The sequence below is a fragment of the Rattus norvegicus genome, chromosome Y (assembly GCF_036323735.1).
Source record: "Rattus norvegicus strain BN/NHsdMcwi chromosome Y, GRCr8, whole genome shotgun sequence".
Lineage (NCBI taxonomy): Eukaryota > Metazoa > Chordata > Mammalia > Rodentia > Muridae > Rattus > Rattus norvegicus.
Window position 1 is genome coordinate 299,147 of NC_086040.1, and position 25,012 is coordinate 324,158.

Sequence of the window (25,012 nt, forward strand, 5' to 3'; positions counted from 1 at the left end):
ATAGAGACTTGAAAAGAACTATTATGTCTAGAAGTTTGAGGAATTGTTTCGCATAAGTGACTCGTATATTTGCAGCATACATACTGTTTTAGGATTGTTGTTAGCATTCTGTCTAAGTTGAGCCCCCCTCCCCCCCCAGTTACCTGGCAACAGCCAGGTATGCATGATACTATAAAAGGGGCTAATGGCCCCCTCCTCAATCTGTTGCTCTCTTGCTCTTACTCTCTTCCCCCTTTGTCCATCTCTCCACATTCCCCTCTCCCCTACTCTTCAAGTACTCATAGACAGCCTCTACTCTCGCCCCTCCTCTCCCCTCCCCCCTCTTCCCCTCCTCATGTCCCTTCCCCTCCTCTCGCCTCTCCTCCACCTCTCTTCCCCTAATGCCTTCTTAACTCCCCTCCCCGTGCGCTGAATAAACTATTCTATACTATACCTTTGTGTGATTCTTCACTCGGGGAGGGCGCACTAAGGCACCCTCTTCCCCCACATCTTCGTATAACGTATCCCCAGTCTCTTTATCTTTTTATACGTTGATTCAAAACTTCTCATACAATTACAAGAAGACCAAAAAGAGAATTAATGATGTAATAACAAATCAATATTTGAGTTTTATTAGTTGTATTATTGAGTAAATTTTTCTTTCGTTCTATGTTGAACGAAATGGCTAACAGCTTGGGGATTGGTTGCAGGTTGCCTTGGAAAGGGCCTCCCGCGGGTTCTCCTTCCGTTCTTCCTGGCAACTTCCGCTCTCCACCCAGCAACAAGGACGCAGCAACTCCCAGCCCGGCGGCCGCTGAGCAGTCGCTGAAGCTACCCCGTCCACCCCACCTCCACCCCTACCCCTTCCCCCTCAGTGGCCACTGGGCAGCCTCTCAGCCCTCTGGTTCCGCGCTCGCCCGCCCGGCACTACGTGGGTGCGGGTCTCCGCAGTCTGGGCTCAACTTCCTGATATGGGGGGCGGAGGAGCGGCCTGGCGCTAGGCGGCGGCCGCTCTGCCCGCGCTCACCTCTGTGAGGTCATTGAGTCCCGGAAGAGGCTCCAGGGCCGCATCTCAGGCGGTTACCCCGAGCCAGGCTGTGCGCCGCCATGGCCCCAGTGCAGCTGGACAACCACCAGCTCATCCCTCCTGGCCGCGGAGGTGGCAGAGGTGGCGGCGAAGGCAGCAGCAGGGACTTGGTGTCTGCCCCGGCTCCCCCATCGCCCGGAGCCATGGCGGTGGCAGCAGCCTCCGCGACTACCCCTGGATACCGGCTTAGCACACTCATCGAATTTTTGCTGCACAGGGCCTACTCAGAGCTTATGGTGTTGACGGACTTCTTGCCAAGGAAATCTGATGTGGAAAGGAAAATAGAAATTGTACAGTTTGCTAGCCGGACACGTCAACTCTTCGTTCGGTTATTAGCTTTAGTAAAATGGGCCAGTGATGCTGGCAAAGTAGAAAAGTGTGCGATGATCACAAGCTTTTTAGATCATCAAGCCATCTTATTTGTGGATACCGCTGACCGCTTGGCCTCCTTAGCTAGAGATGCCCTGGTCCATGCCTGCCTGCCTAGTTTTGCTATCCCATATGCCATTGATGTACTGACTACTGGCTCTTATCCAAGGCTTTCAACCTGCATCAGGGACAAAATTATTCCTCCAGACCCTATTACCAAGATTGAGAAACAAGCCGCACTTCATCAGCTTAATCAGATTCTTAGACATAGGCTTGTAACAGCAGATCTTCCTCCACAGCTAGCAAATCTTACAGTGGCGAATGGCCGTGTGAAGTTTCGAGTTGAAAGAGAATTTGAAGCAACCTTGACAGTGATGGGTGATGACCCAAAAGTCCCATGGTGTCTTCTCAAGCTAGAAATTCTAGTTGAGGATAAGCAAACGGGAGATGGGCGAGCTTTGGTTCATAGCATGCAAATTGACTTTATCCATCAGCTAGTCCAGTCCAGGCTCTTTGCTGATGAGAAACCTCTTCAGGACATGTACAACTGCCTGCATTTTTTCTGCTTATCGCTTCAATTAGAAGTATTACATTCCCAGACGCTAATGTTAATCAGAGAGAGGTGGGGAGACCTTGTACAGGTGGAAAGATACCGTGCTGGAAAGTGCCTCTCGGTTTGGAGCCAACAGGTTCTAGGGAAAAAAACAGGCACAGCATCTGTTCACAAAGTTACAATTAAAATCGATGAGAATGATGTCTCCAAGCCTTTACAGATTTTCCACGATCCTCCTTTACCAGCTTCTGATTCTAAATTAGTAGAAAGAGCCATGAAGATTGACCACTTATCAATAGAAAAGCTCCTGATTGACAGTGTACACTCACGAGCCCACCAGAAGCTGCAGGAACTGAAGGCCATTCTTAGAAGCTTCAATGCTAATGAAAACTCTTCCATAGAGACTGCACTTCCAGCTCTTATTGTACCCATCTTGGAGCCCTGTGGTAATTCGGAGTGCCTGCACATTTTTGTAGATTTGCATTCTGGAATGTTCCAATTGATGCTTTATGGACTTGACCAGGCCACTCTGGAGGACATGGAAAAATCGCTGAATGATGACATGAAGCGGATCATCCCTTGGATTCAACAACTTAAGTTTTGGCTGGGACAACAGCGTTGCAAACAATCTATAAAACATCTGCCTGCAATAACCACTGAAACGTTGCAGCTCGCCAACTATTCAACACATCCCATTGGTAGGCTTTCTAAGAACAAGTTGTTTATTAAACTTACTCGCCTTCCGCAGTACTACATTGTTGTGGAAATGCTTGAGGTTCCTAATAAGCCCACCCAGCTATCATACAAGTATTACTTTATGTCTGTGAGTACTGCAGATGGCGAGAACACACCTGTCATGGCACTGCTGCTGCAGCAATTCAAGGACAACATCCAGGACTTGATGTCCTATACAAAGATTGGAAAACAGACCATAATTGGTACCAAGCACAACTTATCTGATGACCCATGTCCTGTAGAATGCAAGAAAGCCAAACAATCAGGAGAAATGTGTGCCTTCAATAAAGTTCTAGCTCACTTTGTCGCTATGTGTGACACCAACATGCCATTTGTAGGACTTCGATTGGAGTTGTCCAACCTGGAGATACCACATCAGGGAGTACAAGTGGAAGGTGACGGCTTCAGCTATGCAATTCGCTTACTAAAAATTCCTCCCTGTAAGGGAATAAGTGAGGAAACGCAGAAGGCTCTGGACTGCTCTCTTCTTGATTGCACTTTCCGATTACAAGGTAGAAATAACCGCACATGGGTGGCAGAGTTAGTGTTTGCAAATTGTCCTCTTAATGGCACTTCTATCAGGGAGCAAGGACCATCCAGACATGTTTACCTGACATATGAAAATCTGTTGTCTGAACCTGTTGGTGGTAGAAGAGTAGTTGAAATGTTTCTTAATGACTGGAGTAGCATTTCCCGATTATATGAGTGTGTGTTGGAATTTGCACATTCTCTACCAGAAATACCTGCTCATCTGAATTTTTTCTCAGAAGTTTGTGTTTACAATTATCGAAAACTTATCTTGTGTTATGGAACCACCAGAGGAAGCTCAATCAGTATCCAGTGGAATTCCATTCATCAGAAATTTTACATTTCTTTGGGAACAGTTGGCCCAAACTCAGGTTGCAGTAATTGTCATATTACCATTCTCCATCACCTTCAAGAAATGTTCAACAAAACACCAAATGTGGTCCAGTTATTACAGGTTTTGTTTGATACTCAGGCACCATTAAATGCCATCAACAAACTCCCTACTGTTCCAGTGCTGGGCTTGACTCAGAGAAGTAACACCGCCTACCAGTGTTTCTCCATATTACCACATTCATCCACCCACATCAGATTGGCCTTCAGGAACATGTACTGCATTGATATATACTGCCTTAGTCACGGTGTCGTGGCAGTACGGGACGGTGCCTATAGTCTTTGTGATAACAGCAAGTTAGTTGAAGGCTTCTGTCCTGCACCAGGATTAAAGACTTTCCTGAACATGTTTGTTGATGCTCAGAAAAGAGCTTTAAAGGAGGATGATTACCCTCCTTCTCCTATAGGAGGAGATAGGACGGACTCTTTAATATCACGACTCCAGCCACCTCAGCAACAGCCATTTCCAAAGCAGCCAGGGATATCGGGCGCTTACCCTCTTACTTCATCTCCTACATCCTATCGCAGCCCAGTTAATCAGCCCCCCTCTATGATGCACACACAGCCTCCAGGAGCCCTTGACTCTAGTTCTCCATACACTCTTATGTCATCAAGTGGAGGGTCTCCTCCAGTGTTTGTGTCCAGACTCTCACCAGCAACCCCTTTGCCTGGAATGTCACCAGCTAACCCATCTCTGCATTCACCTGTCCCAGATGTTTTTCATTCCCCTCGAGCTGGCACAAGTTCCCAGACAATGCCAACCAACATGTCTCCACCTCGAAAACTACCTCAGCGCTCCTGTGCAGCATCTGTACCCACCATTCTCACTCACAGTGCCTTGAACATCTTACTGCTACCTTCTCCAATGCCAGGCCTTGTGCCTGGCCTGGCAGGTAGTTACCTTTGTTCCCCACTTGAGAGATTCCTTGGGTCTGTCATCATGAGACGACACCTTCAAAGAATTATCCAACAGGAGACATTGCAGCTGATCAGTTCCAATGAACCTGGTGTAATCATGTTCAAGACAGATGCCCTGAAATGCAGAGTAACCCTTAGTCCCCAAACCAACCAGACCCTTCAGCTAAAAGTGACACCTGAAAATGTAGGACAGTGGAAACCTGATGAGCTTCAAGTTTTGGAGAAATTCTTTGAAACAAGAGTTGCAGGACCACCATTTAAAGCCAACACACTTATAGCCTTCACCAAGCTGTTGGGAGCGCCATCACACATCCTCCGGGACTGTGTGCATATAATGCAGTTGGAGGTGTTCCCAGACCAAGCAACCCAGCTGAAATGGAACGTTCAATTTTGCCTCACCATCCCTCCTAGTGCACCACCAATTGCAGCTCCTGGGACACCAGCCGTGGTCCTGAAATCCAAAATGCTGTTTTTTCTTCAGCTAACCCAGAAAACATCAGTCCCTCCCCAAGAACCTGTTAGTATAATAGTTCCAATTATTTATGATATGGCTTCAGGTATCACCCAGCAGGCAGACATTCCCAGACAGCAGAACTCTTCTGTTGCTGCCCCAATGATGGTCAGCACCATTCTGAAGAGGTTTGCAGAGATGAACCCTCCACGGCAAGGTGAATGTACAATATTTGCAGCTGTTTGTGATTTAATGGCACATCTTACACTGCCCCCTGGTGGGTGTCCATAGACCCAATTGATTTTAAACCAGGAAGGCTGACAAATGAAACAAAACTACAGACACACACACACACACACACACACACACACACACACACACACACACGAGGGAGGGGGAGAGAAACAGAGGCAGAGAGAGAAGGTGAATTCAGCAGTCCTAAAAAGGAAAAGGACCTTTGTTTTATTTTTTATTTTTATTTTTTAATCTTAAGAGCTAAATGTTCTAAACATTTAGCAACATTGGCAACATCTTCAGGGTGCACTTCATCAAAAGAACATCACTTTTTTTTGTTGTTGATGTGTGTATAATGATCTTGTATAGTATGTTTAAATGTGACACATTTCAAACTAGGTTAACAGATCAGTGTCCATGTGCCAGTAATAGAGTTAAATATCTGCTTTATTTTGTAAAGTAATGAAAATGCCAAACATGTTACTTAATTATTTTCCTATGTTTTGGGTGTAATGGTCCATGTTTATTTTTTTTAAGATGATCTGTCAGTTTTGAATATTGTAAAACTGTGACAAACTTTATATTGAAGCTGTATTTTAATATGGCCGCTTTGAATACTTACTCAGAAATGTTTTGGGGAGCTGTTAAACATATCATGGAAAAGCAATATTTAATAAAACTATGATATAAAAGAGAGACTCACTTGTGTGTGTATAAGCTCTTTAGAGTTGTTAGGGCCTCCCTTCATCTTAATCCTAGTGGGGCCCGTCATTTTTTTAATTATATATGTCTGAAATTTGACCAACAAAGATTTTTAAGGTTAGTTTCTTCAAGCATTCCTAACATGAGTGGTGATAACATTTATCATCTCAGTTGTTTTTCAGTGTAGGATTTAGATTAAATGAAACTATTTGTTCTTTGAAATGAGTCCATGATTCATAATAATCAGGGATCCCAAATGATGCAATTCTCATGTGTGAGAAAATGGGAACCCCTTAATAGGAAAACGTCTTTTTATTATAATTTTTTTCCTTTCTTATTGGATATTTTATGTATTTACATTTCAAATACTATCCCCTTTCCCTCCTCTCCCATATTTCCACCCCCCTGATTGTATGAGGATGCTCCCACTCCCACCCACCCACTCCCAACTCAACACCCTGGATTCTCCTACACTGGGAAATGAGCCTTCACAGAACCAAGTGCTTTTTCTCCTATTGATGCCAAAGAAGGCCAACCTCTGCTACATATGCTGCTGGAGCCATGGGTCCCTCCATGTGTACTCCTTGGTTGGTGGTTTAGTCCCTGGAAGCTGTGGCCAGGACTTTATTGAATAGATAAGGGAGAGAATCACCAGTCTTGTCTAGTCCCTGATTTTAGTGGGATTGCTTCAAGTTTCTTTCCATTTAATTTGATGTTGGCTATATGTCTTGTTTTGTGACCGGGTTTCTTCACTCAGGATGTTATTTTTTAGTTCCATTCATCTGCGTAAGAATTTCATGAAGTCATTGTTTTGATTCAGCTGAGTAGTATTCCATCATATAAATGAACCCATTCCTCTGTTGAAGGGCATCTGGTTTCTTTCCAGCTTCTGGCTATTATAAATAAGGCTGCTATGAACATAGTGGAGCACGTGTCTTTGTTATATGTTGGAGCATCTTTTGGGTGGATGGCCAGGTGTTGTAGAGCTGGGTCCCCAGATAGTACTATGTCCAGTTTTCTCAGGAACTGCCAGGCTGGTTTCCAGAGTAGCTGTATGGACTTGCAATCCCACCAACAATGTAGGAGTGTTCCTTTCTCCACATCCTCACCAACATCTCCTGTCCCTGAGGTTGAATCTTAGGGTTTTGATTTGCAATTCCCTAATGACTAAGTATGTAGAACATTTCTTTAGGTGCATCTCAACCATTCTGAATTCCTCAGTTGAGAATTCTTCGTTTAGCTCTGTACCCCATTTTTTATTAGTGCATAAATCTTTTATCTTTACTGTTTATTGGATATTTTTCATTTACAGTTAAAATGTTCTTCCATTTTCTAGATTCCAGTCCATAATACCCCTACACCATTCTTCCTTCACTTGCTTCTGTCCGTGTCTTCACTCACCCACCCACCCACCCATTCCTGCCTCTCTCCCTTGACATTTCCCTACACTGTGGTATCAGGCCTTGGCAGGACCAAAAACTTTTCCTTCCACTGATGCTACATACACAGCTGGAGCCATGGGTCAGTCCATGTATAGTCTTTGGGGAGTGGTTTAGTCCCTGTGATCCCTCGTTGGTTGGCATTTGTTATTCATATGGGGTTGCAAGCCTCTTCAGCTCTTTCAATCCTTTCTCTAACCTCTTCCATTGCGGACCCATTCTCAGTTCAGTGATTCACTGAGAGCATCTTCCTCTGTGTTTGTCATGCTCTGGTAAAGCCTGTCAGTATATAGTATACTAGGCTCCTGACAGCATGCACTATTTGGAATCAGCAATGTTTTCTAGTTTTCATGGCTATATATGTTCTGGGTCCCCAGGTTGTGCAGTTTGTGCATGGCACAGAAGGGAGTCTCAATGGCTGAGATACTTGGAATATCAAACAAATTGTTTCCTGGACAGAATTTTGTTTCCTTTCTTTTCCTCTTTTATTTTTCTTTTTTTTAATTTTCTTTACTTTTTTTTTTCCCTAGTGCCATTGTTATCTCCCTCCCAGTCTGCCATCAAACAGTTCCTCATCCCATTCCTCCTTCCCTATCTCCAAGAGGATGTCCATATACCCCAACACCACCAGGCCTCCCCACTCCCTGGAGCCTCAAATCTCATGAAGGTTAGATGCATCTTCTCTCACTAAGGCCTGACTATGCGGTCCTCTGCTGTATATGAGTCGGGGCCACCATATCAGATAGTGTATGCTGCCTGGTTAGTGACTCAGTGTCTGAGAGGTCTCTGGGATCCAGGTTAGTTGAGACTGCTGGTTTTCCTATGGAGTCGCCTTCCTCCTCAGCTTCTTCCAGTCTTTCCCTAATTCAACCGCTTAGTTCCCTGGGTTCTGTCCATTGGGTTCATTTTACTTAATCATCTGCTTCTTGGGCTTCTTGGAGGGCAGCCATCCTACACTTCTGTCTCTAAACACACCATAGACTGAGTAATAGTGATAGGCCTTGGGACCTTCTCCTGAGCTGGATCTCAATTTGGGCCTGTCACTGCACCTTCTTTTCCTTAGATCCTTCTCCATTTCTGTCTCTGCAGTTCTTTCAGATAGGAACAATTCTGGGTGAAAGTTTTGACTGTGGGATGGCAACACCATCACTCCACTTGATGACCTCTCTTTCTACTGGAGGAAGACTGTACATGTTCCCTTTACACACTCCCGGGCTCTTATCTAAGGTCCCTCCCTCTGATTCCTGTGTTTTCCTCACCTACCAGTCTTTGGTATATTATAGAGAGTTCCCCCATTTCCTACCTCCCAAGGTTGCCTGTTTCCATTCATTCTGCTGGCCCTCAGAGCATCACTTCGTCCTCTCCCCAAATTCCTGACCATGTTCTCCTTTTCTCCTTGCTGTCCTCTCCCTAATCAGTGTCCCTTCTCCACCTCCTTGAATGCTTTCTTCTCTCTCACAGGAGCCTACTGTACCAACTCGACCTGAGTCTTAACTTCCAGGAAACTCTTGTGAATGAGACATGAGGGAGAGATCGATGCAAAAGCAAGAGGATAATTATTCCAGCAATTCGGGGTCGGCCTGCATCAGGAAGAGAGGTGACCCCAAACAATCTGTTAGTACAGTTTTATACATTTCGTAGAGGGCAGGTGGGTTACAGCAGTGGTGATTGGGCATACAAGCATTGGTGGGCTCAGTTGACCTTTAGGTTGCCTCAGACTAGGGCAGCAGTGTCAGGATCCTCAATCTATATGCAGGGAGGAAAGGGCTCCCTGACTTCCTGGAGACATCCCGGGAACTGAGCCAGATAAGATTGGGGCACTCCCTCCTGGATGGGAGTGAGAGGGCTGTTTGTCACCCTGAGGCTGTTGGAAAAGTAATAGCCCTTTTCTTTCATTTCCCCTTTTTCTTGTGAGTATTACAATCATGAAATCACCCAGTTTCTTCGGCCATGACACCCTGGTACTGGTGTCTAAGCACGATCACTTGCACTGTATTAACGAAGTCTTTAACAAAGGATTCAAGGCAATTTAAAATGCAGGGCCTGAAGGTCAAAAGCAAGAGTAAAACAATTGACAGGTTCCATCAGGGTAGTTAACCACGGGAGGAATTAAACCATGATTCAAACCAGCTCTGTGTCCCTCTCTTTCCAATGTAGGCGAACCCCAGCTAGCTGGAATAATTATCCTCTTGCTTTTAAATCAATGTTTGGTCTCACGTCTCATTCATGGAAGTTTTCTGGTAGTTGAGACTCAGATTGAGTCTTACACCGCAATGATTGCCCTCTGTAAGACCCAAAGAAGCAGCTGACTAAGGGAAAAGTAGATACTAACACTCAACCAAGTCAAGCACACTTGTGATTGTATCAGGGAAAGGCCGGAAGAAGTTTTTGAGGAGGAGGACCCTGTAGGAGGACCAGCAGTCTCAATTAACCTGGACCCCCGAGATCTCTCAGACCCTGGATCACCAATGAGGTGGTATACACCAGCCGAGATGAGACCTCCGACACATATGTGAGAGTCCTGGGTCTAGGTTCAGTCAGAGAAGATGACCCTCAAGAGACTGGAGGCCCCAGGAAATTTAGAGGTCTGGTGAGCTGGGTGGAATGGGGGTGTGTTGAGAGCCCTTGAGGCCCTCCATTGTTGATGTTATTATTATGGTTAGAATTAAGTATGACTGTGTTTATAGAAAATCCCTAGCCAGCTGCAGAAGACTAATACAAATCTGGTAGTCAAGATAAATAATAATATGATAAAGACATCCTGCTGACTAATAATATGACAAACCTGTGACCTTTCTGACATCCTGTCAACATAGCCTACTCCCTGACCACACGAATACTGTGTCCTTGGCCTAGATAAATGTTTCACACTTCCCCCCTCCCTCTGTTACCCATGTTATGGTATAAATTCAGCCTTGGGGAAAACTGAAGTTGTCGCCTTGGTCTGACTCTTGTCTTGGTGTCCTTCTTCGTGTCCCTTGTCCCCCATTCTCTCCCAGGTACCGTCAGCATCCTTCGCTTACAGGAGTGAGAGAGGTATGGGATGTGGAATAGTCAGGGGGGTGGCCTGGGAGGTAATAAAATCTGGAGTGTAAAAATAAATAAACAAACAAACAGACAAACAAAAGCTTTTTTAAAATTACTAAGAAAAAATGTTCTGGTTTGATAGACATCAGAAAATGTAATTCATAACAACTCTGAGTTTCCATCTTACACTCATAATAGCAAAGATCAAAAACTGTAAAGATAGGAGATGCTGGTGAGGATGTGGAGTAATGAACACTTCTTCATTCATGGTGGGAGTGTAATGTTGTTCAACTACTTTGGCAAACAATGTGGTGGTTTCTTAGAAAACTGGAAATAGTTGTGTCTCAAAACACAGCTATTCCACTCCTGGGCATATACCCAAAAGATGCTCCACTGTCCCACAAAGAACTTGCTCAGTTATGTTCATAACAGCTTTATTCATAATCGCAGAAACTGGAAACCTAAATGTCTCTTAACTAAAGAATGGTTAAAGAAGATGTTTTACATCTAAACAATCAAATTCTTTTCAGCTATTAAAAACAAAGCCATCGCCAATTATGCAGGTGAATGGATGGACCTATGAAGAGCATTCTGAGTAAGGTAACCCAGTCCCAAAATTACATGCATGGTATATACTCCCTTATATTGGATATTAGCCACAACATACAGGCACCATGCTTCACTTCATAGAACTAAAGAAGCTAAACATTTAGGAAGACTCTCACTTAGATGGGAAATTAAATTGTCATAAGAGATGGAGGGAGGGAGGAATGTGGGAGGGAATGAAGACGGTCATCAGGGTTTCAGGATAGCTGTGAGGAAGGACAGGAGAGATAGCTAGTGGTCCATGAAAATCTGCAACTGATGGGAATGAGGAAATGTGTACATTTCCAAGTCAAGACAGAGACCTGGAAATATGGGACACACCTAAGGAGGTAATCTTAGCTGTGATTCATAGCACTGGGAATGTGGAACCTGAAGAGGCCACCTCTTGTAGTCCAGCAGGAAACCCAGTGGAATGACAAAGATATCAAACACTCTCACAAAACTTTTAACCCAAATTTATCCTGTCTACAAGAAATGGGGGGTGGAACAGAGACTGAGGGAATGGCCAACCAATAACCACTTCAACTGGATACACATCTCATAGGCAAGCACCAATCCCTATCACTATTAATAATGTGGTATTATGCTTGAAGACAGGAGCATGCTGCCCTCTGAGAGGGTCCACCCAGCAAGTGACTGAAACAGACGCAGATCCCCATGGCCAAACATTGGTGGACCTTAGAGACTTTTATGGAAGAATAAAAGGAAGGATAGGAATTGCACAGAAAGACCAATGGAATCTACTAACTTGGACTCTTTAGGCTCTCAGAGACTGAAACACCAACCAAAGAACATATACAGGCTTGGTCTAGGCCTCCCTACACATATGCAGGGGATATGTAGGCAGCTTGACTTTCATGGAGGTCCTGAACAATTGGTGTGGGAGCTATCCCAAAAGCTGTTATTCTAGGAAGGCTGCCTTGTCTGGCCTCAGAGGGAAGAAGCACCTAGCCTCACAGAGATTTGAGATGACAGAGTTAGAGGATACCGAGGGGAGCCACAAACTTCTCAAACGAGAAGGGAATAGGGAATGGGGTAAGGATTGTGAGAGTGGGTGATCAGGAAGAGGGAAGTGAGATGTAAAGTGCATAAGTGAAAAACACTAAAATTAAATTTAAAAATAATCTGCTCCCAAACCGCGTGGGAGAGAGTCCTCACTGCCTGGACAGGTGGGCACTCCTGAGACTGCAGAGCGGAAGAGACCACCAACACAGCCCACCCCTGCCCACATCCCTGGCCCAAGAGGAAACTGTATACGGCTTCTGAGTTCCCTTGGATAAGGGCACAGCAGCAGCAGGTCCACTGAGTCTGAGACACGGCCAGAACCTGAAGGGACCGACCGGATAAACAGTTCTCTGCACCCAAATCCCGTGGGAGGGAGAGCTAAACCTTCAGAGAGGCAGACAAGCCTGGGAAACCAGAAGACACTGCTCCCTGCACACACATCTCGGATGCCAGAGGAAAATACCAAACGCCATCTGGAACTCTGGTGCACAGAAGCTCCTGGAAAGGGCAGCTCAGATCTTCCTGGTTGTTACTCCCGAGGAGAGCTCGTAGGCAGCACCCCACGAGCAAACATGAGCCTCAGGACCACAGGTAAGACCAACTTTTCTGCTCCAAGCGAACTGCCTGGAGATCTCAAGACACAGGCCCACAGGAAGAGCTGAAGACCTGTAGAGAGGAAAAACTACATGCCCGAAAGCAGAACACTCTGTTCCCATAACTGGCTGACAGAAAACAGGAAAACAGGTCTACAGCACCCCTGATACACGGGCTTATAGGACAGTCTAGCCACTGTCAGAAATAGCAGAACAAAGTAATCTGATGGCCAGAGGCAAGTGCAGGAACCCAAGCAACAGAAACCAAGACTACATGGCACCATCAGAGCCCAATTCTCCCACCAAAGCAAACATGGAATATCCAAACACACCAGAAAAGCAAGATCTAGTTTCAAAATCATATTTGATCATGATGCTGGAGGACTCCAAGAAAGACGAGAAGAACTCCCTTAGAGAAACACAGGAAAACATAAATAAACAAGTAGAAGCCTACAGAGAGGAATCGCAAAAATCCCTGAAAGAATTCCAGGAAAACATAAATAAACAAGTAGAAGCCCATAGAGAGGAGTCACAAAAATCCCTGAAAGAATTCCAGGAAAACACAATCAAACAGTTGAAGGAATTAAAAATGGAAATAGAAGCGATCAAGAAAGAACACATGTTAACAACCCTGGATATAGAAAACCAAAAGAAAGACAAGGAGCTGTAGATACGAGCTTCACCAACAAAATACAAGAGATGGAAGAGAGAATCTCAGGAGCAGAAGATTCCATAGAAATCATCGACTCAACTGTCAAAGATAATGTAAAGCAGAAAAAGCTACTGGTCCAAAACATACAGGAAATCCAGGACTCAATGAGAAGATCAAACCTAAGGATAATAGGTATAGAAGAGAGTGAAGACTCCCAGCTCAAAGGACCAGTAAATATCTTCAACAGAATTATAGAAGAAAACTTCCCTAACCTAAAGAAAGAGATACCCATAAGCATACAAGAAGCCTACAGAACTCCAAACAGATTGGACCAGAAAAGAAACTCCTCCCGTCACATAATAGTCAAAACACCAAACGCACAAAATAAAGAAAGAATATTAAAAGCAGTAAGGGAAAAAGGTCAAGTAACATATAAAGGCAGACCTATCAGAATCACACAAGACTTTTCGCCAGAGACTATGAAAGCCAGAAGATCCTGGACAGATATCATACAGACCCTAAGAGAACACAAATGCCAGCCCAGGTTACTGTATCCTGCAAAACTCTCAATTAACATAGATGGAGAAACCAAGATATTCCATGACAAAACCATATTTATACAATATCTTTATACAAATCCAGCACTACAAACGATAATAAATGATAAAGCCCAATATAAGGAGGCAAGCTATACCTTAGCAGAAGCAAGAAACTAATCGTCTTGGTAACAAAACAAAGAGAAGAAAAGCACACAAACATAACCTCACATCCAAATATGAGAAGAAATAATTACTATTCCTTATTATCTCTCAACATCAATGACCTCAACTCCCCAATAAAAAGAAATAGAATAACAAACTTGATACACAACAAGGACCCTGCATTCTGCTGCCTACAGGAAACACACCTCAGAGAGAAAGACAGACATTACCTCAGAGTGAAAGGCTGGAAAACAAATTTCCAAGCAAATGGTCGGAAGAAGCAAGCTGGAGTAGCGATTGTAATATCAGATAAAATCAATTTTCAACTAAAAGTCATCAAAAAAGATAAGGAAGGACACTTCATATTCATCAAAGGAAAAATCCACCAAGATGAACTCTCAATCCTAAATATCTATGCCCCAAATACAAGGGCACCTACATACGTAAAAGAAACCTTACTAAAGCTCAACACACACGTTGCACCTCACACAATAATAGTAGGAGATTTCAACACCCCACTCTCATCAATGGACAGATCATGGAACAGAAATTAAACAGAGACATAGACAGACAAAGAGAAGTCATGAGCCCAATGGACTTAGATATTTATAGGACATTCTATCCTAAAGCAAAAGGATATACCTTCTTCTAGGCACCTCATGGTACTTTCTCCAAAATTGACCATATAATTGGTCAAAAAACGGGCCTCAACAGGTACAGAAAGATAGAAATAATCCCATGCGTGCTATCAGACCACCACGGGATAAAGCTTGTCTTCAATGACAATAAGGGAAGAATGCCCACATATACGTGGAAATTGAACAATGCTCTCTACTCAATGATAACCTGGTCAAGGAAGAAATAAAGAAAGAAGTTAAAGACTTCTTAGAATTTAATGAAAATGAAGGTACAACATACCCAAACTTATGGGACACAATGAAAGCTGTGCTAAGAGGAAAACTCATAGTGCCGAGTGCCTGCAGAAAGAAACAGGAGAGAGCATATGTCAGCAGCTTGACAGCACACCTAAAAGCTCTAGAACAAAAAGAAGCAAATACACCCAGGAGGAGTAGAAGGCAGGAAATAATCAAACTCAGAGCTGAAATCAACCAGTAGAAACAAAAAGGACCATAGAAAGAATCAACAGAACCAAAAGTTGGTTCTTTGAGAAAATCAACAAGATAGATAAACCCTTAGCCAGACTAACGAGAGGACACAGAGAGTGTGTCCAAATTAACAAAATCAGAAATGAAAAGGGAGACATAACTACAGATTCAGAGGAAATACAAAAAATCATCAGATCTTACTATAAAAACCTATATTCAACAAAACTTGAAAATCTTCAGGAAATGGACAATTTCCTAGACAGATACCAGGTATCGAAGTTAAATCAGGAACAGATAAACCAGTTAAACAACCCCATAACTCCTAAGGAAATAGAAGCAGTCATTAAAGGTCTCCCAACCAAAAAGAGCCCAGGTCCAGACGGGTTTAGTGCAGAATTCTATCAAACCTTCATAGAAGACCTCATACCAATATTATCCAAACTATTCCACAAAATTGAAACAGATGGAGCACAATTCCTTCTATGAAGCCACAATTACTCTTATACCTAAACCACACAAAGACACAACAAAGAAAGAGAACTTCAGACCAATTTCCCTTATGAATATCGACGCAAAAATACTCAATAAAATTCTGGCAAACCGAATACAAGAGCACATCAAAACAATCATCCACCATGATCAAGTAGGCTTCATCCCAGGCATGCAGGGATGGTTTAATATACGGAAAACCATCAGCGTGATCCATTATATAAACAACTGAAAGGACAAAACAACATGACCATTTCGTTAGATGCTGAGAAAGCATTTGACAAAATTCAACACCCCTTCATGATAAAAGTCCTGGAAAGAATAGAAATTCAAGGCCCATACCTAAACATAGTAAAAGCCATATACAGCAAACCAGTTGCTAACATTAAACTAAATGGAGAGAAACTTGAAGCAATCCCACTAAAATCAGGGACTAGACAAGGCTGCCCACTCTCTCCCTACTTATTCAATATAGTTCTTGAAGTTCTAGCCAGAGCAATCAGACAACAAAAGGAGATCAAAGGGATACAGATCGGAAAAGAAGAGGTCAAAATATCACTATTTGCAGATGATATGATAGTAAATTTAAGTGATCCCAAAAGTTCCACCAGAGAACTCCTAAAGCTGATAAACAACTTCAGCAAAGTGGCTGGGTATAAAATTAACTCAAATAAATCAGTAGCCTTCCTCTACACAAAAGAGAAACAAGCCGAGAAAGAAATTAGGGAAACGACACCCTTCATAATAGACCCAAATAATATAAAGTACCTCGGTGTGACTTTAACCAAGCAAGTAAAAGATCTGTACAATAAGAACTTCAACACTCTGAAGAAAGAAATTGAAGAAAACCTCAGAAGATGGAAAGATCTTCCATGCTCATGGATTGGCAGGATTAATATAGTAAAAATGTCCATTTTACCAAAAGCGATCTACAGATTCAATGCAATCCCCATGAAAATACCAATCCAATTCTTCAAAGAGTTAGACAGAACAATTTGCAAATTCATCTGGAATAACAAAAAACCCAGGATAGCTAAAACTATCCTCAACAATAAAAGGACTTCAGGGGGAATCACTATCCCTGAACTCAAGCAGTATTACAGAGCAATAGTGATAAAAACTGCATGGTATTGGTACAGAGACAGACAGATAGACCAATGGAACAGAATTGAAGACCCAGAAATGAACCCACACACCTATGGGCACTTGATTTTTGACAAAGGAGCCAAAACCATCCAATGGAAAAAAGATAGCATTTTCAGCAAATGGTGCTGGTTTAACAGGAGGTCAGCATGTAGAAGAATGCAGATCGATCCATGCTTATCACCCTGTACAAAGCTTAAGTCCAAGTGGATCAAGGACCTCCACATCAAACCAGACACACTCAAACTAATAGAAGAAAAACTAGGGAAGCATCTCGAACACATGGGCACTGGAAAAAATTTCCTGAACGAAACACCAATGGCTAATGCTCTAAGATCAAGAATTGACAAATGGGATCTCATAAAACTGGAAAGCTTCTGTAACTCAAAGGACACTGTTGTTAGGATAAATCGGCAACCAACAGATTGGGAAAAGATCTTTACCAATCCTACAACAGATAGAGGCCTTATATCCAAAATATACAAAGAACTCAAGAAGTTAGACCGCAGGGAAACAAATAACCCTATTAAAAAATGGGGTTCAGAGCTAAACAAAGAATTCACAGCTGAGGAATGCCGAATGGCTGAGAAACACCTAAAGAAATGTTCAACATCTTTAGTCATAAGGGAAATGCAAATCAAAACAACCCTGAGATTTCACCTCACACCAGTGAGAATGGCTAAGATCAAAAACTCAGGTGACAGCAAATGCTGGCGAGGATGTGGAGAAAGAGGAACACTCCTCCATTGTTGGTGGGACTGCAGACTGGTAAAACCATTCTGGAAATCAGTCTGGAGGTTCCTCAGAAAATTGGACATTGTACTGCCTGAGGATGATCCAGCTATACCTCTCTTGGGCATATACCCAAAAGATGCCCCAACATATAACAAAGACACGTTCACAGCAGCCTCATTTATAATAGCCAGAAGCTGGAAAGAACCCAGATGCCCTTCAACAGAGGAATGGATACAGAAAATGTGGTACATCTACACAATGGAATATTACTCAGCTATCAAAAACAATGACTTTATGAAATTCGTAGGCAAATGGTCGGAACTGGAAAACATCATCCTGAGTGAGGTAACACAATTACAGAAAAACACACATGGTATGCACTCATTGATAAGTGGCTATTAGCCCAAATGCGTGAATTACCCTAGATGTCTAGAACAAATGAAACTCAAGATGGATGATCAAAATGTGAATGCTTCACTCCTTCTTTAAAAGGGGAACAAGAATACCCTTGGCAGGGAAGAGAGAGGCAAAGATTAAAACAGAGACTGAAGGAACACCCATTCAGAGCCTGCCCCACATGTGGCCCATACATATACAGCCACCCAATTAGACAAGATGGATGAAGCAAAGAAGTGCAGGCCGACAGGAGTCGGATGTAGATCGCTCCTGAGAGACACAGCCAGAATACAGCAAACACAGAAGCGAATGCCAGCAGCAAACCACTGAACTGAGAACGGGACCCCCGTTGTAGGAATCAGAGAAAGGACTGGAAGAGCTTGAAGGGGCTCGAGACCCCATATGAACAACAATGCCAAGCAACCAGAGCTTCCAGGGACTAAGCCACTACCTAAAGACTATACATGGACTGACCCTGGATCTGACCCCATAGGTAGCAATGAATATCCTAGTAAGATCACCAGTGGAAGGGGAAGCCCTGGGTCCTGCTATGACTGAACCCCCAGTGAATGTGATTGTTGGGTGGAGGGCGGCAATGGGGGGAGGATGGGGAGGGGAACAGACATAGAGAAGGGAGGGGGAGGGGTTAGTGGGTTGTTGGCTTGGAAACCTGGAAAGGGAATAACACTCGAAATGTATATAAGAAATACTCAAGTTAATAAAAAAAAAAGAAAGAAAGAAAGAAAAGAAAACCTCCAAACTAAAAAAAAGTCCAGGACCAGATGGATTTAGTTCAGAATTCCACCAGACCTTCAAAGAAGACCTAATACCAATATCTTCAAACTACTCCATAAAATAGAAACAGAAGGAACATTACCTAATTCATTCTATGAAGCCACAATTACTCTGACAACTAAACCACACTAGGACCCTACCGAAAAAGAGAACTTCAGACCAATCTCACTTATGAATGTCAGTGCAAAAATATTCAATAAAATTCTTGCAAACTGAATACAAGAGCACATTAAAACCATCATTCACCATGATCAAGTAGCCTTCATCCCAGGGAAGCAAGGTCGGTTTAATATACGGAAATCCATTAATATAATCCATATAAACAAACTCAAAGAAAAAAATCACATGGTCATCTTTTTAGATGCAGAAAAAGCATTTGACAAAGTACAACAACACTTCATGTTAAAAGTATTGGAAAGATCAGGAGTTCGAGGCCCATCCCTAAACATAATAAAAGCAATTTTCTGCGAACCAATAACCAATATCAAATTAAATGAAGAGATACTTGAAGCAATCCCACTAAAAATCTGGGACAAGACAAGGATGCCCACTCTCCTCATATCTATTCAATGTAGTACTAGAAGTGCTAGCTAGAAAAATAAGCCAACAAAAAGAAATTAAGGGGATATAAATTGGAAATGAAGAATTAAAGGTATGCCTATTTGCAGATGATATAATACTATACAAAAATGACCCCAAAAATTCTACCATAGAACTTCTCCAGCTGATAAACAACTTCTGCAAAGTGGCTGTATATAAAATTAACACAATTAAATCCGTATCCTTCCTTTATACAAAGGATAAACAGACTAAAAAAGAAATTAGGGAAACAATTCTCTTTTCAATAGCTACAGATAATATAAAATATCTTGGGGTAATTCTAACCAAACAAGTGAAAGACCTTTATGATAAAAACTTCAAGTCTATCAAGAAAGAAATCCAAGAAGATCTCAGAAAATGGAGAGATCTCCCATGCTCATGGATTAGCAGAATTAACAGTAAAAATGGCCATCCTACCGAAGGAAATCTACAGATTCAATGTAATCCCCATCGAAATTCCAACATAATTCTTCAAACATATAGAAAGAGCAAAAATCAAGTTCATCTGGAAAAACCCAGAATAGAGAAAACAATTCTAAACAATAAAAGAATGGCTAGGGGAATCACCTCAAAAATCACCTCAGAGCTTGACCTCAAGCTCTACTACAGAACAATAGTAGTAGATAGAAACTGCATGGTATTGGTACAGAAACAGACTGTTGGTCAATGGAATAGAATTGAAGACCCAAAAATAAAACCACACACTTTGCACACTTGGTCTTTGACAAAGAAGCCAAAAATATACAATGGAAAAAAGAAAGCATCTTCAATAAATGGTGCTGGTCTGACTGAGTGTGTATGTAGAAAAATGAAAATAGACCCATATTTGTCACCATGCACAAAGCTCAAGTCCAAGTGGATCAAGGACCTCAACATAAAACCAGATACAATGAATTTAATACAAGAGAAAGTGGGAAAGAGCCTTGAACTCATTGGCACAGGGGAAATTTCCTAAACAGAACTCCAATGGCTCATGCTCTACTATTAAGAATTGATAATGGAACCTCAGGAAACTGGAAAGCTTCTGTGGGGCAAAGACATAGTCAATAAGACAAATTGGCATCCTACAGATTGAGAAAAAAATCTTCACTAACCCCACATCTGATAGAGGGCTGATATCCAAAATATATAAAGAACTCAAGAAGCTTACTACCAATAAACCAATGACCCAATCAAAAAATGGGGTATAGAACTAAACAGAGTATTCAGAATAGAGGAATCTTAAATGGGTGAGAAGCACCTAAAGTTATGTTCAAAGCCCTTAGTGATCAGAGGAAGTCAAATCACAACAACCCTGAAATTCTACCTTTCAGAATGGCTAAGATCAAAGCCTCAGGTGACAACACATGTTGGCAAGGATGTGGAGCAAGGGGAACACTCCTCCATTGTTGGTGAGATTGCAAACTGATACAACATCTCTGGAAATCAGTCTAGAGGTTCCTCAGAAAATTGGAAGTAGACCTAATTAAGGACCCAGAAATAACACTCTTGGGAATATACCCCAAAGATGTACCACTGTGCCACAGGGGCAGATGTTCTATGTTCACAGCACCCTTATTTGTGATAGCCAGAAGCTGGAAACAATGCAGATGTCCTATGACAGAAAGGATAAAGAAAATGTGGTTCATTTACACAATGGAATACTACTCAGTTATTAAGAACGAGGACATCCTGAGTTTTGCAGGCAAATGGAGGGAACTATAAAATGTCATCCTGAGTGAGGTAACTCAGAACCAAACGGACATGCATAGCGTGGTCTCAATAATACATAGATATGAACCCCCCACCCAAAAACGTACAGAATACCCAAGATACAATCTGTAGAACTCCAAAAGGTCAACAAGCTGAAGGGCCCAAGTGAGGACTCCTCAATCCCACTTGGGGGGGGGAGAAGAAAGCAACCACAAGGGGAAATGGAGGGAGCACAGTGGAGGGAAAGGAGATGAGGGGAAGGGGAGAGGGGAACATGATCTAATATCAGTGGGGGAAAAGGACTGAAACCCTGCAGAATGAAAGGAAACAGGCAACTTTGGGAAGGAGAAGTTTGGGAAGATCCTCTAGAATGTAGCAGAGACCTTGGAAGTGAGAGACTCTCAGGACTCAAAGGGAGGACCCCAGATGAAAGATTCTACAGTGGGGAGAGGAAACTTATTGAGCCCACCTCCAGCAAAAACACAGGGTACCAAGCGAGGGATGGGGTTACTACTCCATAGCCAAAAACTTTGACCCAATGCAGGGATGAAAATGGAGAAGAGCCTGAGGAAAAGAAGGTCTAGCGACAGGCCCAAAGTGGGCAACAGCTCAACAGGAGTTCCCAGGATCTGACACCATTACTGAAGCTATGTGGCATTAATAAAAAGAGACCTACCGTGACTGCTCTCCAAAGTACTCAACAAGCAGCTGAAAGAGTCAGATACAGATATGTGCACCCAACCAATGAACAGAAGCTGCTGACCCCTCTGGCTGAAATAGGGAAAAACTGGAGGAAGCTGAGGAAGAGGGGGACCCTGTAGCAGAACCAGCAGTCTCAATTAACCTGGACCCCTGTGATCTCTCAGACACTGGATCACCAACCAGGTAGAATACACCAGCTGAGATGAGGTCTCCAACACATATATAGCAGAGGACTCCCAGGACTCTCTGGGTTCAGCCAGAGAAGAAGCATCTAACCTTCAAGAGACTGGAGGCCTCAGGAATTTTAGAAGTTTGGTGAGGTGGGTGGGGCCGGGGAATAGAGACATCCTTGTGGGGATGGAGGGCAGGGGAGAGGAAGGAGAAAGAAAGGGGAGAGGGAAAGGGTAGGGAGGAGGTATGGGATGTGGATCACTTGGGATGGTGAACTGGAAGGGAATTAAATCTGGAGTATAAAAAGAAAGAAAGAAAGAAAGAAAGAAAGAAAGAAAGAAAGAAGAAAGAAAGAAAGAAAGAAAGAAAGAAGGAAGGAAAGAATAAATTCAATAAACAAACCGCATTTCTGTTAAGATGTCCTTAGAAAGCAGTATTCAAAAGTCTACAGTGCATAGCTTTGAAGGTTTTAGAGTCTGCCCCTTCTGACTAGTGAAGACCGTTTATTATATTCCATAGTTCACAGCATCAGACTGCCCAATGAGTATATTCTGTTTCCCAGAACAAAAAGCTTCCCACAGACTCCATCTTCCAAGAACACATTGTAACCAGCTGTTTACAGACTACATATCCAAACTGTCCAGACTCAACAATACTCTAAACTGTTCAGTGTCTCTTACGTCTGACTTCCTTAAGCCAGAACATCTTTCTATCTACAGGCCACAGTTTGAGACTTTATAGCTTCCAAAGAATCACAGTGCTAAGATCCTGTGGGGTCTGATTACCTATATGTTCTGACTCTCCACAGTCCATAGATTCTGTCATGTGCTGGAAGCTTCAATCTTTCTGGAGCCTAGATGTTCCAAATGCCTGGAGCACACACTAGATAAGTATTCAAGCTCACACTTTTAAAATATTCAGAGTAATAGCACCCTAGCACCTTACTTTCCCTTGAGACTCTGCAGCTTCCAAAATGCCCACCACACCACTTCTGGTTATCCAGAGGCCACAACATAGTCTTGAACTGAGCAGAGCCCAAAGCATTCAATGTGTACAGACAGCAGAGACTGTCAGTTGAGAACTGAGTGCTTTACTATGCAGATTCCACAGTGTTTGACTGAATAGAGTCAGCAGTGTCTGACTTTTCTGAAACCACAGCATTAAATTGCTCCTAGGTCTACTATGTAGAAAGCATAAGGCTGTTCAGATCACAAGTCTTTGGAAGTTCAGAGATGACAGCTTTAGAGATAGCTCTGGGTTGCAGCCCAGAGGCTGCATCTTCAAAGATACCACAGATTCTAATATCCAGAACTTATAGTATCTGAGTTTCCAGAAGCAATGTCACATGACTCTCTAAAGCTTATATCTTCCCTCTGCCCATAGAAATAAGTGACTAGTGTCCATATACCATAAACATTTGACTTTCACTGTGCCACAATTCAAGTCTTTTCAGGATCTGCATTTCTATAAATTGTACTGATTACCAAAAATTTAGACAGCCTATCGCCTATTTGCATCTGACTATCAAAGTCCCACATAGGTAGATGGTGGTGTATAAAGGGGAAAAAGTTATAAAGTTAGAATGATGTAGGCAGAATGTTATTGTGCACTGTGTAGTTTACCCATCATATGATATTTCAACCAGATATGGCACTGTAATGGTTATTTCAAGAATATGCTGTCTCAAGGTTAAAAAAGAATTCTCAGCTGAGGAATATCAAATGGCTGAGAAGTACCTAAAGAAATGTTCAATATCCTTAGTCATTAGGGAAATGCAAATCAAAACAACCCTGAGATTCTACCTCATACCAGTGAGAATGGCTAAGATAAAAAACTCAGGGGACAGCAGATGCTGGTGAGGATGCGGAGAAAGAGGAACACTCCTCCATTGTTGGTGGGATTGCAGACTGGTACAACCATTCTGGAAATCAGTCTGGGGGTTCCTCAGAAAATTGGAATTCCACTACCTGAGGACCTCTCCTGAGCATATACCCAAAAGATGCTCCAACATACAACAAAGACACGTACTCCACTATGTTCATAGCAGCCTTATTTATAATAGCCAGAAGCTGGAAAGAACCCAGATGTCCTTCAACAGAGGAATGGATACAGAAAATGTGGTACATCTACACAATGGAATATTACTCAGCTATCAAAAACAATGACTTCATGAAATTAACAGGAAAATTAATGGAACTAGAAAATATCTTCCTGAGTGAGGTAACCCAATCAAAAAAACCCACACGTGGTATGTACTCACTGATAAGTGTATGTTAGTCCAAAAGCTCAATTACCCAAGATACTATCCACAGACCACATGTGCTAGAGTCCAGCCTCAACACAGGACTGGAGTTCTCAACTGGAAGCAGGGATATCTGTAAGGTGCATAATAAATATACACAGACTACTCTTTGGGTACAAACTGACAGGAAATTTCAAGACTTAAAGCTCCCCCCTCCCCCCCTCCTTCCCTCACTGCCTCCCTCCTTTGCAGCTTGAGGCTGCACACACTCTGCATTCTCTTGCACACTCTGCTTTTCTCCATTGTGCTTTTCTTTTCTCAAACTCCCACACTCATGCACACCTGTGTTCATTACTCTTTAATTCTCACATACTCGTCATACACACCTCACACATATGTCACACACACCACATGCACTCTCCTTTCTCTCACACACACAATCTTCATATATACCTCACATTCTCGCTTCACTCACTTTTCATACTCTCTTTACATGTTATTCTCATGCTCGCTCATTAGCTCTCACATTTGCTCTCACACTGGCTCTCTCATTTGCTCTTCATATTCTCTCTTCACTCACTCTTCACGTGCTCTCTCACCTTTCTCTTGCCCCAGTCTTTTATTGATATTTCAAAAGCATGTAGAAAAAAGACATTATATATAATCATTGCCAAATCAAATTCAGAAGAATAACCAATTAAGAATTACAGTTGTTCCCCAAAGTTTCAAGCTTTCCCTATTCTCAAGCCTGTGGCCAAAATAATAACAATTGCAAACTTATCATTATTTAAACTTTAGCTTTTAACTTATTATACTTCAGAGCTCAGAGCTCCGAGCTCAGCTTGTTGCATTTTCCTGGGAAGCTCTAATGATAAATGACAGACAAAACTGCCAGGCAGTAGTCAGAAAGAATCAAGTTAACCCTTAACTCAATAGTTCTGCTAGCTTTCTGTTCCTTGCACACAATGACAC

The 25,012-nt window shown here is 42.6% G+C and overlaps 1 protein-coding gene across 4 annotated transcripts in view; it reads left to right on the forward strand.

Annotated features, from left to right (window-relative positions):
- The window catches only part of LOC103694537 (mediator of RNA polymerase II transcription subunit 14-like), a 63,098-nt gene that overhangs the window by 21,984 nt on the left and 16,102 nt on the right, over positions 1-25,012 (forward strand). For 3 of the 4 annotated variants that reach the window (XM_008773673.4, XM_008773674.4, XM_039100722.1), the window contains exon 4: positions 690-5,942. The exons of the other annotated variant lie outside the window; for it this stretch is intronic. In XM_008773673.4, the coding sequence (XP_008771895.2) occupies positions 1,087-5,301 (4,215 nt within the window). In that variant the 5' untranslated portion in view covers positions 690-1,086 and the 3' untranslated portion in view covers positions 5,302-5,942. Of the gene's footprint in view, positions 1-689; positions 5,943-25,012 lie in introns of those variants that run through there. 4 annotated transcript variants of the gene reach the window in all.